This window comes from Diospyros lotus, chromosome 6 (genome assembly GCF_014633365.1).
Source record: "Diospyros lotus cultivar Yz01 chromosome 6, ASM1463336v1, whole genome shotgun sequence".
Lineage (NCBI taxonomy): Eukaryota > Viridiplantae > Streptophyta > Magnoliopsida > Ericales > Ebenaceae > Diospyros > Diospyros lotus.
Genome location: NC_068343.1, coordinates 32,002,608 through 32,018,705, shown reverse-complemented (window position 1 = coordinate 32,018,705; position 16,098 = coordinate 32,002,608). Strand labels below are relative to the sequence as shown.

General features: G+C 39.0%; 1 protein-coding gene across 3 annotated transcripts; it reads right to left on the bottom strand.

Moving 5' to 3' along the window:
* Window positions 1-986: 986 nt before the first annotated feature.
* LOC127804642 (uncharacterized) lies at window positions 987-8,488 on the bottom strand. 3 transcript variants are annotated; one of them, XM_052341538.1, is made up of 6 exons: window positions 8,307-8,488; window positions 7,699-7,846; window positions 6,962-7,082; window positions 5,846-6,869; window positions 4,289-4,363; window positions 987-1,569 (listed from the first exon to the last, which is right to left on the bottom strand). In XM_052341538.1, exons 4-6 carry the CDS (start codon window positions 6,731-6,733, stop codon window positions 1,453-1,455), a joined length of 1,080 nt encoding a protein of 359 aa, XP_052197498.1. In that variant the 5' UTR covers window positions 6,734-6,869; window positions 6,962-7,082; window positions 7,699-7,846; window positions 8,307-8,488; the 3' UTR covers window positions 987-1,452. The 3 variants fall into 3 exon arrangements, with proteins under 3 accessions (XP_052197498.1, XP_052197497.1, XP_052197496.1); XM_052341537.1 differs by lacking the exon at window positions 7,699-7,846; XM_052341536.1 differs by lacking the exon at window positions 7,699-7,846 and having other exon boundaries at window positions 5,846-7,082.
* Window positions 8,489-16,098: the final 7,610 nt, after the last annotated feature.

Here is a 16,098-nt window from a genome sequence, read left to right as displayed (position 1 = left end):
ATGTTTAGTCCAGCTAAAAAATCATAGCTTCTCTCATTCTCCACAAACATTTTTTGAATGGCAACATCCTCACTACACTTCATTGGATACATTGATAGTGATCCAATTCTTGCCACAAGGTCTGCAACAAGTTGGTATACTTGGTTATGGATCGAGTGCCTTGCTTAGTGGAAGATACCTTGGTTCGAATCTCATATATTTGAACCGCATCATTTATCTTTGAATAAGTGATCTTCACTACTTCCCATATTTCCTTAGCCATTATAAGGAACATTATGATGTCACTGATTTTTGGAATCATAGAGTTCTAGAACCAAGACATGACTAGAGAATCCTCCTCATCTTAGGAGGCGTATGCTAGATCACTCTCTTTCGACTCCGTTGCAAGTAAGTGGCTCAATTTTCCCTTGCCTTTCAAGAACATTCTAATGAGTTGGGATCACTTGAGATAATTCTCCCCATTCAATTTGAAGATGGGTTGAATATTCTACAACTCACCATTGGTGACCACATTGCTACTGGAACTGCCCAAGAATGGGACTTCGTTGGTGCTATCGGACTCTACAATTTTTTACATAACTTGGGTTTGTGGAAGAAGATTGGATCAATGAAGATTTCAGCTATAAACAAACCGATGGAAACCCTAGTTCTTTGATAGAACCTAAGGCTCTAATACCATGTTATGAGCAGAGAAATCTTTCAATCTTATTTTTGTTCAACGTAAAAATACAACATATATACACACCTATCAATCAAAATAGGCAGTTCCCTAATGAGTGAAGGTTTCCTTAACTAACTTAGGGAATATGTACATCAAAGGAAATACACTACAACCGTAACATACAAGGAAATCAAATCAAAAACAATAAACAAGAAGTAATCCTCAAAGAATCAGCATAGGAAAGAAATCACCAATAGGAAGGAATCCACTCGTGATTGCTAACAGAACCAAAAATAAATAAATACATAAATTGGGGCAACAACAATCAGAAAAAACAGTTGATCAGCAATCTAATGCTGCTAACAAAATGCCATAAAAAATAAAAGTACAACTGTCATTTGAGATTGCAAGGGCTGCAAGAAGCATTATTTGTTCGCTTTCACCATGTAGCTTTGGTGATATCACATATGTCTTTATAGTTACACCAATAAGACGAATTGTAAATCCTCAATAAACAATGACCATGTTACAAGGAAAAAATGTAAGAACTCCAAGAACAATTTGACAAAAACCTTCAAAAGAAGCAAATATTGTCTTCAACTGGGCAGTATGAACAACAATAATTGGTGCTTTTATGCCCAGAGTAAATGGCCCATCCTTAGCTAACTTACAAAAGCAAACTACAAGGCACAATATATGGGTCATGCTCAAATTGCATCATAGTAAGGTTATACAAACTCTTGAACTACCAGAGAGATATTCTTTCTTGAATAGACAATGAACCATTAGATTTAGGTAGAATGAGCACCATGTGTCCTTGAAGCCCATATGCCAAACACAAGAAACCAGAAGACAAATAAGATGGCCCAGTACCGTGCAGGTCCATATCTGATTCTTGTTAGCACAAACTGCACGTTTTTCAAGTTCATAAAAAATATATCAACCATTTCGTTCAGCATAGAAAGAAACACACGTTCCTATTTTTTTCCTGAAAGACACATACCTTGAACCCCACACACACAATGGACGAAAAAACAAAGTTCATAATCACAAAACGAAATCAAGAGAAAAAAACTAATTACTTCTCGCAAAATACAATAAGTTCTCTAGATCTGGCCTCAAATGGGACAGCAATCAAACACAGTTAATTATTAACTTCTATATCACAAGTAACTTTTATTTGACATAGTCAAAACCTGTGATACTAGAAAACAAAATTAACCTAGTGATCTAAATCTTGGAATCAATGTTTCACATACTGGTAATTTCATTTCAAGGCACCCATAAAATTGAGCAATTTAAATTTTCTCCCTAATTATTTGACTAATATTCCCCTTTATCATTTGTGGGACAATTTTTTTCTTTCTTTTTGTGTTTGGTTGAAGGAGGTGAGAAGCATGCAACCAAATGTAATTGACTAAAATCTGGAGATTATGGATGAAAGGATGAAAAATAGGCGCCTTAACTTACCAATACCATCACTTATGAAGTAGTCAGGCTAAAATGTGCCTCTTAAGCATAAATTGTGGATGTTAGATTGGAACGCAATTAAAATATTATGTCTCTTGATATGACTGAATGGAAAAATAACATTTGTTTGGCCAACTTAAAGGAGTTGTAGGATAGAAGTTGACTGAGTTGCATTTATCAGCCTATCTGTAACAGTATCATGTTTAGGCATGTGATGCACCATACTGTAAAGCTCTCCTTTATTTCATAGAAACAATCCACATTCCAATAATATAAATTTCACCCACGCTAAAGAAACCAATAGATGCTGCAAGCTTCAGGTGGGATGGAACCCGGCTATTGAGGTAGCAATAATATGAGAGCCTCAAACCAAACAGCTCAATGTTATTTAACTGAATAGATGGTGACAGTTCAGAAAGCATAGTTGAAATTACCAAATCCCAAGCGGAGAGAAAGTCATGCTCAATGGTAAACAACTTAATTAAAGGAAAGTATCTTTAGTGCCAAGAATACAACTCAGTGACTAACCACAAGACAACCTCCCTGAATTAATTAGCAGAAGCCAAAAGCATCTTCATATGAGTCAATGCAGTCATAGCCCCACATCTAGGAGGCAGATATGCCACTCGCCTACTACCATGTTGTGTCTCATCTCATTTTTGTTTGAGAATTCAATGCTTCATAGATAATGAGCATCCAACTTTGTCATTTAAAAAAATTAAAAACCATAGACACATATCAATGTGTTCAATCTGAGTCCAATATGTGTTGGAAAGTAGTACTTTTTGGATGCACATCCCAATGTGTTTTATTTTACAAAGAGTTTAAAACCAATTCAGGATTTAGCAAGTTGAAGAAAATACAATTAAGGACAAACTTTAAAACAGAAGAAGATTGAAGTCATATATGTGACATCTACTTTCTAATATTTGAAACCAGAGGCTTCTAAAACCAAGACACTGTACATAAAAATGAAAAGCAGGAATTTATTTTACTGTGAATGTCTACAGGAGACAAATATTAAATCTCTATGTCATCTTAATTCACCACCCTATTCTCTCAATAAGCTGAAAATAGATGGTTGGGCTGCAGGGGGAAATATGGATCACCTGCAATTAAGATAAGACTCTAGAATTGAAACTCCAATACTTCTGGTCAAAGGGACAGGCAAGGCTCCTTTGCAAAAGCCAAGGACATAAGCTTGGTTTTTTTTTTTTTTTTTTTTTTGGGGGGGGGGGGGAGTGAAAAAGCACTTAGGATGCTTCTAGATTGTGTTCAGTGATAAATTTTGATCTGATCTCATGCATCATTCTACTATGCCCTGCTCAACTTTTTTCTTCCTTGAATGAATTGTATTTCCTGTGTGCATGAAGGAGTACAATTTTCTTAATTTTGAAATTTCTGTGCCACCATCTCCATATGGTACTATGTTTGTATCGAGCATGTGCCTCCGTGCTGTGTTCAGTGATATATTTTGCTATGATCTCATGCATCATTCTACAATGCCCTGCTCAACTTTTTTCCAACCTATTGTATTTACGTGTGTATAAAGGAGCATAATGTTCTTAAAACTTTTTATAATATATATATATGTATCTACATGCATAAATGCACGCCTTTCATAAACATTCTCCCACTATACTTGTCCCCTAATGCATTTGAAAATTTCTGTGTGAACATCTCCATGCTGTGCTATGTTTCTATCCAGCATGCACCTCCATGCTTCCAGAAGATGATGTTATTACTGGATTGTAATAATTATATCATCCTGAGGCATTGAGAAATCAGTTCTTGAATAACAAACTCAAAAAGAATTGATGGGTAAGCATACAATTTGAGCAATGGTTACTTATTTTTATTTTTATGCAGCAAGCCAACAAAGTTAGCTTCATAGATTATAAAACTGGATATAATCTTTGATGATGTCATAGTACTAGAATACCAAATGAGAAAAATATACCCTCATTTTTCCTTCAAATAATCAAGAGTTGTAAAAAAAATAAATAAATAAAAGGTGCAGCAGATCATTAACACAACTAACAATAGTACAACTTATTTCCAGTCCAATTAAAATAGGCATGCTCAATATAGGCAAGATAAGAAGAATGAGTATTTGCTTAGCAAAAAGAAAAAAGAATTGAGTATTAAAGAACTCACAAAGCGAAAGAAGACTACAACAGTTAAAGCACAAATGCCTCCAAGAAGAATGTGAAGGCCACTTTTGGCAGTTTTCTGCAAGCCAAAGCAATTTGTCAGATCAACTATAATCATAAACAGAGAAATGAAGGAAAAAGATATACAAAGGGATAAATCAAGGAATAGATATTAAGGTAGCAATATCAATTGATACCAGCTAGCAGCAGAACAAATAAGAAATAATGTAATCAAAAGGGAGACATTTTTCTATGCACTGGAACTTCAAGAAAACGCATGACATTTAACAGTACTATAAAAAAACATAGCTCATATTGAAGTCATAAAAAGGTTGGTCAATGTTGTAAAATATGCTCCACTTAGTAGCAATAACATAACATCCGTTAAGAAGCTTCAAACTGTCACAGAATTAGATCAATAACATTATATGCATATGCATGCAGATGTGGCACCTCTATGAGAAAGCAATTTCATTTCCAGGTGTCATGGTAGCTTAAATTTTTACCAGCATAATCGCAGGAAAATACATGAGGAAATACTCTAATGTACAAAAACTTCTACAAATTGGCAATTTTCTTGTTAATTTCTAACCAGGAAACTCATTTTGACCTGTAAGGGACCTTCTTGAGCAACTAATAGCATCCATATTCATAAACTCAATATACCAAATATTTTATACAAAACCTAGTTAAGAGTACTAAACTGGAATATATCCTAAGATTGAACTTTTCAATTAACAGAGCCCTACAGTTGACACTTTGCTTAAAGGACCAAAACAACAGTCTAGTTTTCTCCAAGGTAGCAGATGACTAGCTATGATAGTCTTCCCTCTGTCTCCTGCAGAAAACACACCCTCTTCACTTCACCACTTGGATAAATATTCTTGGCTATATGCTTAAAAGCCTCCATATATTGCATTATGGAGGGTTTTAGAGAAAAAAAGAATCAGAATTGCTTATATACAAGTTATTAAAGACGTGTATTACAAAGTAGAGACACGTGCTAGAATATGTGAAGGAGATAGTGAGGCTTTTCTAATTACAATGGGATTACAAAGGATCAAGATTAAATCTTTACTATTTCCCCTAGTAGTGGATGAACTCTCTAAACATGTCCAGGCAGAGGTGTCATAGTGTATGCTATTTGCATATGACATAGTTGGTGTATGAGAGAAAAGAAGTGAATGCTAAGCCCGAGATAAGGAACAATACTTTGGAATCTAAAGATTTTAAATTAAGTAGAGTGAAAACCACATATATTGAATGTAAATTTAGTAAAAATATATAGTCTGCAACAAACTTAATAAATGAGGTAGTAGATATTTTGGACTCCTGAATTATGGAGATCTATAGTTGATTAAAATATTACCAAAACTAAATAAACTAAAACATAGAGTGGATATTAAAATAAAAGGAATTATCACGATCAGTGCTTTAATGCCAGCATAAGATAAGCCAGTACCATAAATGGTGTTATTCTAAGTAAAAATTCAGAGACATAATAGTAAAGATTCCTTGCGTGAATCATATAATAATAGACAAGGGATTGAAATCCAAATACCTTTCCAACTCGTGGAGCAAGGAGCCATGCAAGTGTGACAGTAAGCAGTCCAGTTGCAAGCAGGATTCCAGTACCCTCCACAGCCCATTTCGTCACAGGATTTTCAGCAGCAGCAACTTCTTCGGTGACAACATTAGAAGGTTGCTCAGCTACAACTAGTGAAGCTGTGGCAAGGTGTTGGTTGTTATTGTGTGGATTAAACCACAAAGAAATTTCACTTAGCCTTTGCCTCCGAATGGCAGCAATAGCATCAGGGTCTACACCTAAATTTGTCCGCACCTGTGCAGGACTAGGTTCTCCATTAGCAGTCCTTTCTCTCAATACCTCATAATCCTTCAGGGACACTAAAACCTTCTTGAAATCTGCAGTTCTAATATTTTTTGCAACACATCCACAAATTTCACAGATAGTGGATCCATGGTTCACAAACCATTTGAGTGCACAAGCATAGTGCACTAGAGCAAGATCATTTTTGCAAGAGCAACCTAGTTCAGTCAATTTGTCACAGTGGTTACTAAATCCCATTTCTATATCTGTATTACAAACAAATACCTCTCCCTTAGGACCGATAAACTCAACAAACTCAGATTCTCTTCTATCACAAGAATGATTCCTTTCAGCATCTTCCAAGGCAGCATCACAGTTAGCCCCTTCATCCTCATTGCCTGTAGACAGACATTTTAATGGCGGAGTGATACCCAAAAACCCCAATACAGCATCCCCCCTTTTGTCTGATTCAGCACAATGGCATACACGACAAGTTGCCAGTTCTGCCTCCTTGTCTAAACTGCAACGCGATAAACTCCCTGAGCCTTCAGTCTCAATGGGTGAAGAATCTCCATCAGTCACTCCCCTTTTAATTATTTGTGGCAAACTCTCCTTACCCATCGCATTACAGTTTAGAAAATGTATTTTCAGCCTTACAGTTGCTGAACCATCTACTTATTGAAGTTCAAGGAACCAACTCACGTATTCCAAAATTACATTTCTAAGGAGTTAAAATTCCAATAGAGAATTGGTGTGGCTGCATGAACTTATCCCTTTTAGCATAATCCAAGACATTATCAAAAAGAGAGAAGAGAAATTGAATATTCTGATGAATAAAAAGTATCCAACCTCCTATCTCTTGATAAAGGTACTGGTTTAAATGTACATAACCAAAAATCAGATGTGATATCTTCCAAACTGCAAGGGTGTACCCATGCTTGCTTGGTCTATGTAAAGAAATCACTAGTTACTGCACTAAGAAAAGAGAGAAAAAGTTAAAGTCGTTTAGATACTTAAAAACAACAAAAAATTTTAAAGATCGGTCTAATCTCTTGGTTAATAAGGAAATGATTTCCACATCAAATAGAACAATAATTGTTGGTCTGTTTATTGCCCTACTCAAGTACAATCTCAAGCACAAAGAAAATCAGTTGTCCTAAATGGTTATCAGGAATATAGATTTCAAGCCTTTTAGGACACCCTATTGCTTGAGCTGAATTCCTCCAAACAAGAATGCATTCTTCAATAAGGAGACTCAAGCCTGCCTGAGTTACATAAAAATGACAAAAACAAAAAACTGAGGTGTCTGAAGGACCTTATTCTAGCAACCTGTTATCAACATAAACTGCATAAACTAGCTACTAATTATAACAGCTATGAGTTTCCAAGAACTTGTAAACCCTACATTAAAAAAAATGCCAGCCCAGTGCACAAGTCCTTCACAACTACGAGTTCTGGATATGGCTAAATCTGACAAATCTTATCCCCATTTTCAGATAGGTTGTTTCCATATATATGATGTCTATCAATAGGCAGGAACTCCACGTGATGTTAAAATCCCATTAATAAAGCCAAGAAACCTATACCTCAAAGGGTTATTGTTCGCCAAGGGTTCATGCCCCCATGTCCCTGAACAGCTAAACTCAACTTGCCCCCACAAACAGACGTGGAGATAGCAAGGAGAAGAGAGCCCGTGAGGAATAACTACCAAAAGCATAAACCATCCAGTTTCACCTATACTAACGAAAAGTCAGTTCTCACATTCTAGATGTATCCCAAACAATGAAAAACTCGTATAAATAGAGACTACATTTGGTTTACTGACCAAATGAACCCAAACACGCAAATAGAGAATAATACTAATCAACGCGTTCGAATCACAGTTTATTAAACGCAAAATCCAGAATGAAATGGCAAACGAAAATTCTCAAGAACATGGCAAACCGACCGTAAATCGCACTCACTTGGTAGAAGCAAAAATTCAGAAAACGAGCAGAAATTCAAAAGAACGTACAGTAGAACCAGAATCGTAATTCTGTTAACGTTAACCCTTCAAGATAACCAAGTAACATCACGAACTTCAGTGAAATACACTAAAACTGGAGATAAAACCGTGCAGAACAGACATACAAAAATATAAAAATGTCCGCGGAATTTTATGCAAAACTAAGTACAATTGGAGGAAGAAACGAACCTCTGTGTGAGAAAGACGCCATGGATCAGCTACCGAATTGATGGGTTAAGTAATTTACGTGGTGGGTGGGCGGGTTGGAGATCCAACTCTCTCTACCTTTCCCCTCTCTCTCTCTCTCTCTCTCTCTCTCTCAACTTTCCCGTAGCCCCATTCTACTTGGTTTTGCTTTTTCTGGCAATTTCTTATGCTGAAATCCATTACTCATTCGAGTAGTCCCTTTATATATATATATATATATATGAGTCCTACGGGTGGATTTATTTCAGTAATTTTTTATAAGATGAGAAATTCGAATAGTCTCTTAATTATAGTTATTTTTTAATCTGAATTTATCTCACTTTTTTAAATCCACAGTTCATTTATTCTATAACTCTAGATGAATGAATAAATTTATTACAAGTTAAAAACTGCCCCACTCAAATAGATAAATAGATTTAATATTTGTCATTTTATTAAAAGTAAATTTTATACTATGTTTAAAGTTTGTTTAAAATATATTAATTAATTCAACTTTTAGTTGTAATATTCAAGAAAATAAATATATATGTATGTATATACTTGTAAATAATATACAATTTTTAAAAATACATATAGATATATATATATATGTGTGTAAATGGCATTTTTGTAATTTACTCAAAGAAGGGCATTGTGTGCTAGAATTGACATGGATTTTGAGGGAGAAACCCATTTTAAATTTAAGATAAATTTTGTGATAAACATATAATCCATCTCAAAAAATAAAAATAATACTTTTAACTACAAAATATAGAAATTAAATATAACCTTAAAATATATTTCTATAGAAAATATAGTTATATACAAAATATAACTATATATATTTATAAAATTAATCTATATATGAAAATATTTTTATGTAAATATGTTGAAATATATTTACAAAAATATATTTATTTAAAGTAAATATATAAATAAATATATTTTCCATGCATAAAATATAAAGTTAAATATATATAAAAATATAAATTAAATGTATAAAAACTTATAAATTAAAATATATGAACTAAACAATTTGTTACTAGTAATCTTTTGTAAATGTATATGTATCAAGGTTGTCAATTATCGGAGCATTTTGGCGTTTTGTTCAAATTATATATGTATACATATAAAGCACTTAATAATTAATATATCAATAGAATATAAAGTCGAGTGTCAATCGTGACTAAAAGAAGAGGAAAAAAAAAGGCCTTTCGAAAAAAGAGGCTCACCAATGACTAGTTGCTACTATTGGAACTCAAAGTTTGAATGGAGAGAAGAGAAAAAAAGATTAATTGATTGACACTATTGCATAAAAAAAGTAAAAGACGGCCTATCAAAAAAGAAGTTGAAGGCCGACTTGCCAAAAAATAAGATGAAATGAGAGAGAGAAGAGGAAAATAAAAGAAAAGGAAAATTGTTAAGTGTTGAGTGCTAACCATAATTGCCATGAGTTGTCACCACGACAAAGAAGTGCAAAAAGAGAAAGGAAAGATTGAAAGAGAAATATTTGATTCTTAATTTCAATTTCACTTTAAATTTGTAGCACCAACCCCTCTCTCATTCTACAATTTTGGTCCAATTTGTCATTTTGGCTAGTTTCGACCAAAAAGTATCAAGAACACCGAGAAGTTTTCCAGTATGAAACAACATTCCTTTCATTCTGATTTTGATAGAAAACCAAGACATTCCGATCGAAATGGTAACAACATCCTTGATATGTATATAAAAAAAAAAAAAAGAAAGAGGAGAAAGGGAAATGTCATTTTTGTATTTAAAAAAAATTAACAATCACACAATCACTATTGAGAAAAAATGTTTTGTTGTTTGAATACAACAACTGAATTTATTTGTCTTAGGGAACAACTAATGTAGAGCCCTTGGGAGAACAGTGAGGTCCGAGATGCCATTAGAGGAGCAATGGAGGCTAGGCTCGATCCTTTATTTGGGAGAGTTGAGGTTTCAGGGGTCCTCAAATAAGTCTTCAGAGTTTTTAGGATAACACCCCTAGAGAGTTTTCGGGGCTCCAGAAAGACCTGAAAGGTCTTTGAAAACACCGCATCGACAGGGTTTGCAACCCAAAGACAGCTTCTCCACGCGAGGCCCCTGATGCCTAAATCAAACATTAATGTCTGGAAACAAAATGTAGATGTATGCAGATATATGCATGCAGTATGCCCTTTATGTGGGTCTTTGGGGGAGTAGTGTAACGACCTGCTCCCACTTACGGGCGCCACCCGTAAATAATGGACCGGATTACTCACAAGACGAACCACAACTGAAGGTTTGGACTATGTTTCAATAGGAAACGCCCTAGGTGGGAACTAGGCTTCGTCCTTCCCTTCGCTCCACTTAGGAATCGGTCCCAACTTAAACAAGAAAATATAGCGGACCGAGACCCGAAACCTGAGTGAGCTTCACCTTTCTTCGGCTCGCCTCATGGCAAACCAAAGGTGACCCAGGCACATCGCTAGTATAACAAACACTTCGCTGAGTATTGGGGATTTATGAGAACATATCTCGCTAATCTTTACTCGGTCTGAAACTTAGCTTTACCAACTACGCCACATACAACAAGCAATCTCACAATCATCTATCATACTATAATGATTACAACAATTAAATACCACTAGTGCTCAATAATGTTTACATTCAAACATACGAATACATATAAGAAAATACATATCCACACATCTCGGGCAACGATGCTAGTTGCCACAACAGTCTCCCGGCACCATCCCTGCTTGCGTTTGGGTTTGCATCATCTACAACGCGAGGTAAAACCTCATGAGTCATAAAGACTTAGTAAGGGTGCAATGCATGTAAATATGAATATAACCATGTTTATGTATGCCAATGCATGCAAATAAGGCTAGGCCCACTTATCTCCACAACCCTCCAAGGTTTGATGCATTAACTTATCAGCCCTCACAACACTAATCCTCTATATGGCCATAGGTCCACTAGATCTCGCATCACGTAAGTGTTAACCATTACATGCAAATGCAACATAAAAACATTATCAAACACATTTACCAACTTGCAAGGCCACCTCCACATGGGGCCGTCCCTTACCTGGATCGATGCCTCCCCTACCTCGGCACGCACTCCAGCCTGAACTTGAACTCGTCTACGATCACCGCCTTCCCGGTCGAACCTAGACGAAAACACACATGATGAGGTGAATACCCTCGGGTCCATAATTACGCCAATACCTCGGGCGGGCATCCAGTGGCAGTTGTGACAGGTGTTCCCTAATGAGGAGCTTCGCTTATGATTATCTTGCTTGGGTCTAGAAGACGCGTGGCGGATAGGCATCATCGTGACAGTTGGCTGGGTGCACAATAAGGAAATCTTTGAGTTCCTAGGGACCGACCATCTCACCGAGGGTCACGGAGGCAGAAGTTATCCCGAACCCTTCGGAGACGGGTGCAACCATGGAATCGTTATCAATAAGATTCCGAGAAGAGCAGAGGGGACATCCCGAAGATCTCTCTAGGATCATTATCTCGGGAGAAGAATAAGAAGAGAGAATGAGGTAATAAAAAAGGACTTCTACTTTTGAATAGGGCATAAGTAAATATACTAGCTTTTTAGTGGAATACGTCTGACTAGATCGTCGGAGACCGACCGAGGGAGCAAGTCCCCGTCTCCATTGTAGGTGCACAGGAAGAGGTGGAAGAGGGTGATCGGCTACCGCATCATCAATTGACGCCCACCATGGGGCCGAGGCATTTTCTTTTATATCTCTCCAGCACAGCAGGTCGTGACGTTCTTTAGTAATCTCCTTTTGCTTTAATGGCGACAAGGAGACAGCAATCTCGAGCCGCTAAGGGTAACCCCGCTCCAGAGCCAAGTCAGCAGAATCCTCCAAGAAGCCCGCCGGGGAGGGATTGGAGTCCGAAGGGCCCTCAACCCCTCCTGATCGGATAGCGCTCCTAGAAGGTCAGGTGCAAGATGACGGAGTTACTCACAGGCTTCTTGGATCGCCAGCAAGCCCAGCATTCTCGAGCGGAGGAAAGACAAGAGCCCCCAAGGGAAGAAGAGTCCTATCTGCGAGAGGTGAATCCGCGGAGGCCAGGGCAAGACGATGGGCATGACGAGGCAGCCGAATCTTTCGACTTGTCGTATGCATAGCAGCAGCAAGAAAGGAGATTACGGTAATTGGAAGAGGAGATCACCGCCCTGAAGCCGAAGTCTGGAGAGGCTCAAGGGACAAGGGTGAATTAGCCCCTCAGCCCAGAAATCATGGCGGCTGTACCGTCAGAGCATCTTTGCATTTCGACCATCAAGCCTTATGTCGGAACCTCCGACCCGATGGATCACCTCGATCTTTTTACCTCTCATATGATGGTGCAGGATGCCTCAGATGCGATGTGGTGTAGGGTCTTCTTGGCAACCTTGAGTATGAAGCAGAACTAAGGAGAACCTTTGAAAGACTTCGTCTCATGTTTCAATATAGAGGCCTTGAGCATTGAGAACTTTGATCACAGCGTAGCTATGGTGGCGTTTCAGAACGCCCTAAGGCTCGGTGTTTTTGCCCAATCATTAGCCAAAACGCCCCCGATTACGTTCACGGACATCTTGGGCCACGCTACAAAGTACATAAATGCCAAAGAAGTCATGCAAGCTAAGAAGGCAGAACACACAAAGAAGAAGGACAAAAAGAAGCACCCCGAGGAAAGGAAGAATGATGACCGGAAGGAAAAACATCGTCATCGGTAGGACTCAGGTGGTTTTACCCCTCTGAATGCTCCAAGGGCAGAGATCCTTGCCACCATTGAGGGTAAAGACTATCTGAAGAAGCCTCGACCAATGAAGGCATCGTCTGATAAAAGGAACCGGAATAAATACTACCATTTCCATCGGGATCATGGCCATGATACGGAGGAATGTCACCAATTAAGAGAGGAGATCCAAGAGCTCATCAACCGAGATTTCTTGAGAAGTTATGTGGCCAAGGAAAGCAATTCTCGAAGAAGGAAGGACCGACGATTGCAATCAAGGAGCCCCCCCAAGAGGGACCAGACGGACGATCTAGATCATGCTCGACATTCGCCTCGTAGGGAGAGATCACAACGGGGGGAAGATGATCATCCCCAGCCTCTGGTATTCCATACACTCGCTGCAGGGGAAGTCCAGTCGTGAAGGGTGAAGGAAGCGCCGGTAGTCAGGCCATTGGGCTAAAAAGGTCAAGGTGTGTTGAGCTGATCTTTTTTTTAGATAGTGACCTCCCGGGATACCCGAATCGAAATGATCCGCTAGTAATAACAGCCGAGCTCGGGAAGTGGGAGCTTCAGCGGATCCTCGTGGATCCAGGAAGTTCTTCTGAAATCTTGTATCGACAAGCCTTCTTAGGCATGGGGTATGAAATGGCGCAGCTAAGGCCAACAAGGGTCCCTTTAGTGGGATTTGATGGTGAGGCCGTATATTCAGAAGGGATCATTCAACTTTCGCTGACTGTAGGGAGAGGCTCCCGAACTTCTCGAGTTATGCTAGATATCCCAGTAGCAGACGTGCCTTCGGCCTATAACATGATTCTCGGAAGATTTGGCCTTAATGCCCTTCGGGCTATTCCTAGCACGTACCATATAATGATGAAGTTTCCTACAGACAGTGAAACAGGCGAAGTGCGGGGAGATTTGCGCTCAGCCCGCGAGTGTTATATGGCCTCTGTAGGCATAGCAAAAGATAGAGAAGCAATGTTGCAAGGAGAAGCTCCAGGTTCCCAAAAGGATTCCCAAGGAAGAAAGGGAGAAGATCCCCCGAAGGAAGTCAATTTTTTACTAGAAGGACTGAAAGATCCAAAAACAGCATAGCCGGTGGATAAATTGGAGGAAGTACCTTTGAAGGAAGATTGCCCAGATCATTGTATAAGGATGAGTGCGAAGTTAAAAGACTCGTTAAGGAGTCGGATATTAGCACTTCTTAGGCAGTATGTGGACATCTTTGCATGGACTGATCAGGACATGCCAGGAGTAGATCCAGAAGTTATGACGCACAAACTGGGAATACGACTGGGCTTCCGACCTGTTAAGCAGAAGAAGCGGAGCTTCGCCCCTGAAAGAGCTCGAGTAATTGAGGAGGAAGTTGCAAAGTTAACGGAGGCACAATATATTCGGGAAGTTGATTATCCGGAATGGTTAGCAAATGTCGTGTTGGTCCCAAAAGGGGAGAGCAAGTGGAGGCTTTGCATTGATTTCACTGATCTTAATAAAGCATACCCGAAGGACAGTTACCCTCTTCCGAGGATTGATGCCCTGATTGATGGGACTGCCGGTTGTTTGCTCATGAGTTTTTTGGATGCTTTTCAAGGATACCACCAGATTCCATTAGACCCGAAAGATCAGGAGAAAACAGCATTCATTACTAATAAGGCAACTTACTGCTACACAGTGATGCCTTTCGGTTTGAAAAACGCAGGAGCCACTTACCAACGCTTAGTAAATAAGCTCTTTCAACACCAGCTTGGGAGAAATATGGAAGCATACGTGGATGACATGCTGGTGAAAAGCTTGGAGGCAGAGCATCATCCGGAAGATTTGGAGGAGTGCTTCAAAACCCTTCGTAAGTTCCATGTGAAACTTAATCCTGTCAAATGTGCTTTTGGCGTCTCTACAGGAAAGTTTTTGGGCTACATAGTACACCACCGAGGGATTGAGGTAAACCTGAAAAAAGTTAAAGCCATTATGGATATGCCAGTCCCGAGGAGTATCAAGGAAGTGCAGAGTCTTACGGGCAGAATGACGGCTTTAGGGAGATTCCTCTCTCGTTTGGCGAAAAAAGGGCCTTCCTTTCTACAAGGTCCTAGCAAAGGAAAACAACTTTGTATGAAACAATGAATGTCAGAGAGCTTTCAAAAAGCTGAAAGAGCATCTGGCTACGCCTCCGATTCTCACCAAGCCAAAGCCAGGAGAACCATTGCATATCTATTTGTCGGTGACTGAAGAATCCGTAAGCTTGGTGCTGGTACAAGAAGAAGATAAGATACAGAGGCCCGTTTATTATGCAAGTAAGCGGTTAACAGGAGCAGAGGTCCGATATCCTCCCATGGAGAAGCTAGCTTTCGACTTGATAGTTTCGGCAAGGAAGCTTCGACCTTATTTTCAAGCTCATATGATTATTGTGCTTACTGACCAACCTTTGAGGCAGGTTCTTAGCAAACCAGAACTTTTAGGGAGGATGTTGAAATGGGCAATGAAGCTTACCGCTTTTGACATTGAATATAAGTCGCGGCCGGCTATTAAGGCACAGTCGTTGGCAGACTTTATCGCCGAAGGGATAAGGACTCCCGAAGGGGCAGAAGAGAATCAGAGACCATAGACAGTGGTTGTAGATGGAAGCTCGACCTTGGGTGGCGGAGGAGCAAGATTAATGATAAAGAGTCCCGAAGGACAAATATGGCCTTATGCTTTACATTTTGAATTCCGAGTATCTAACAACGAGGTGGAGTATGAGGCTTTGTTGGCAGGATTGAGATTGGCTGAGCAGTTGGGAGCTCAATGCGTCGAGGTGAGTTCAGATTCTAATTTAGTGGTGCAACAGGTGAATGGAGAGTACGAAACTCAAGAAGGCCACATGGCACGATACTTAGCCATGGTCAAAGAATTGATGGCGCGTTTCCAACATGTAAAGGTGGTGTATGTCCCTCGGGCTATGAATATGGAGGCAGACCTGTTGTCCCAAATTGCCTCTTCCTCTTTCCCTACAAGCTCCCGAGAAATTCGGATCGAGTCCCTGTCACAGAAGAGTATCGAAGAGGTCGCTGATCAATTATGTGTGGAGGACGAGCCTA

Excerpts from the sequence above, each read along its gene's own strand:
- LOC127804642 (XM_052341538.1), bottom strand. The coding sequence starts at position 6,733 with ATGGGTAAGGAGAGTTTGCCACAAATAATTAAAAGGGGAGTGACTGAT. Across the intron at positions 4,364-5,845 it reads TTGCTCCACGAGTTGGAAAG|AAAACTGCCAAAAGTGGCCT; the intron begins GTATTTGGATTT and ends TTTGGCTTGCAG. Across the intron at positions 1,570-4,288 it reads TTGTAGTCTTCTTTCGCTTT|TTTGTGCTAACAAGAATCAG; the intron begins GTGAGTTCTTTA and ends AAAAACGTGCAG.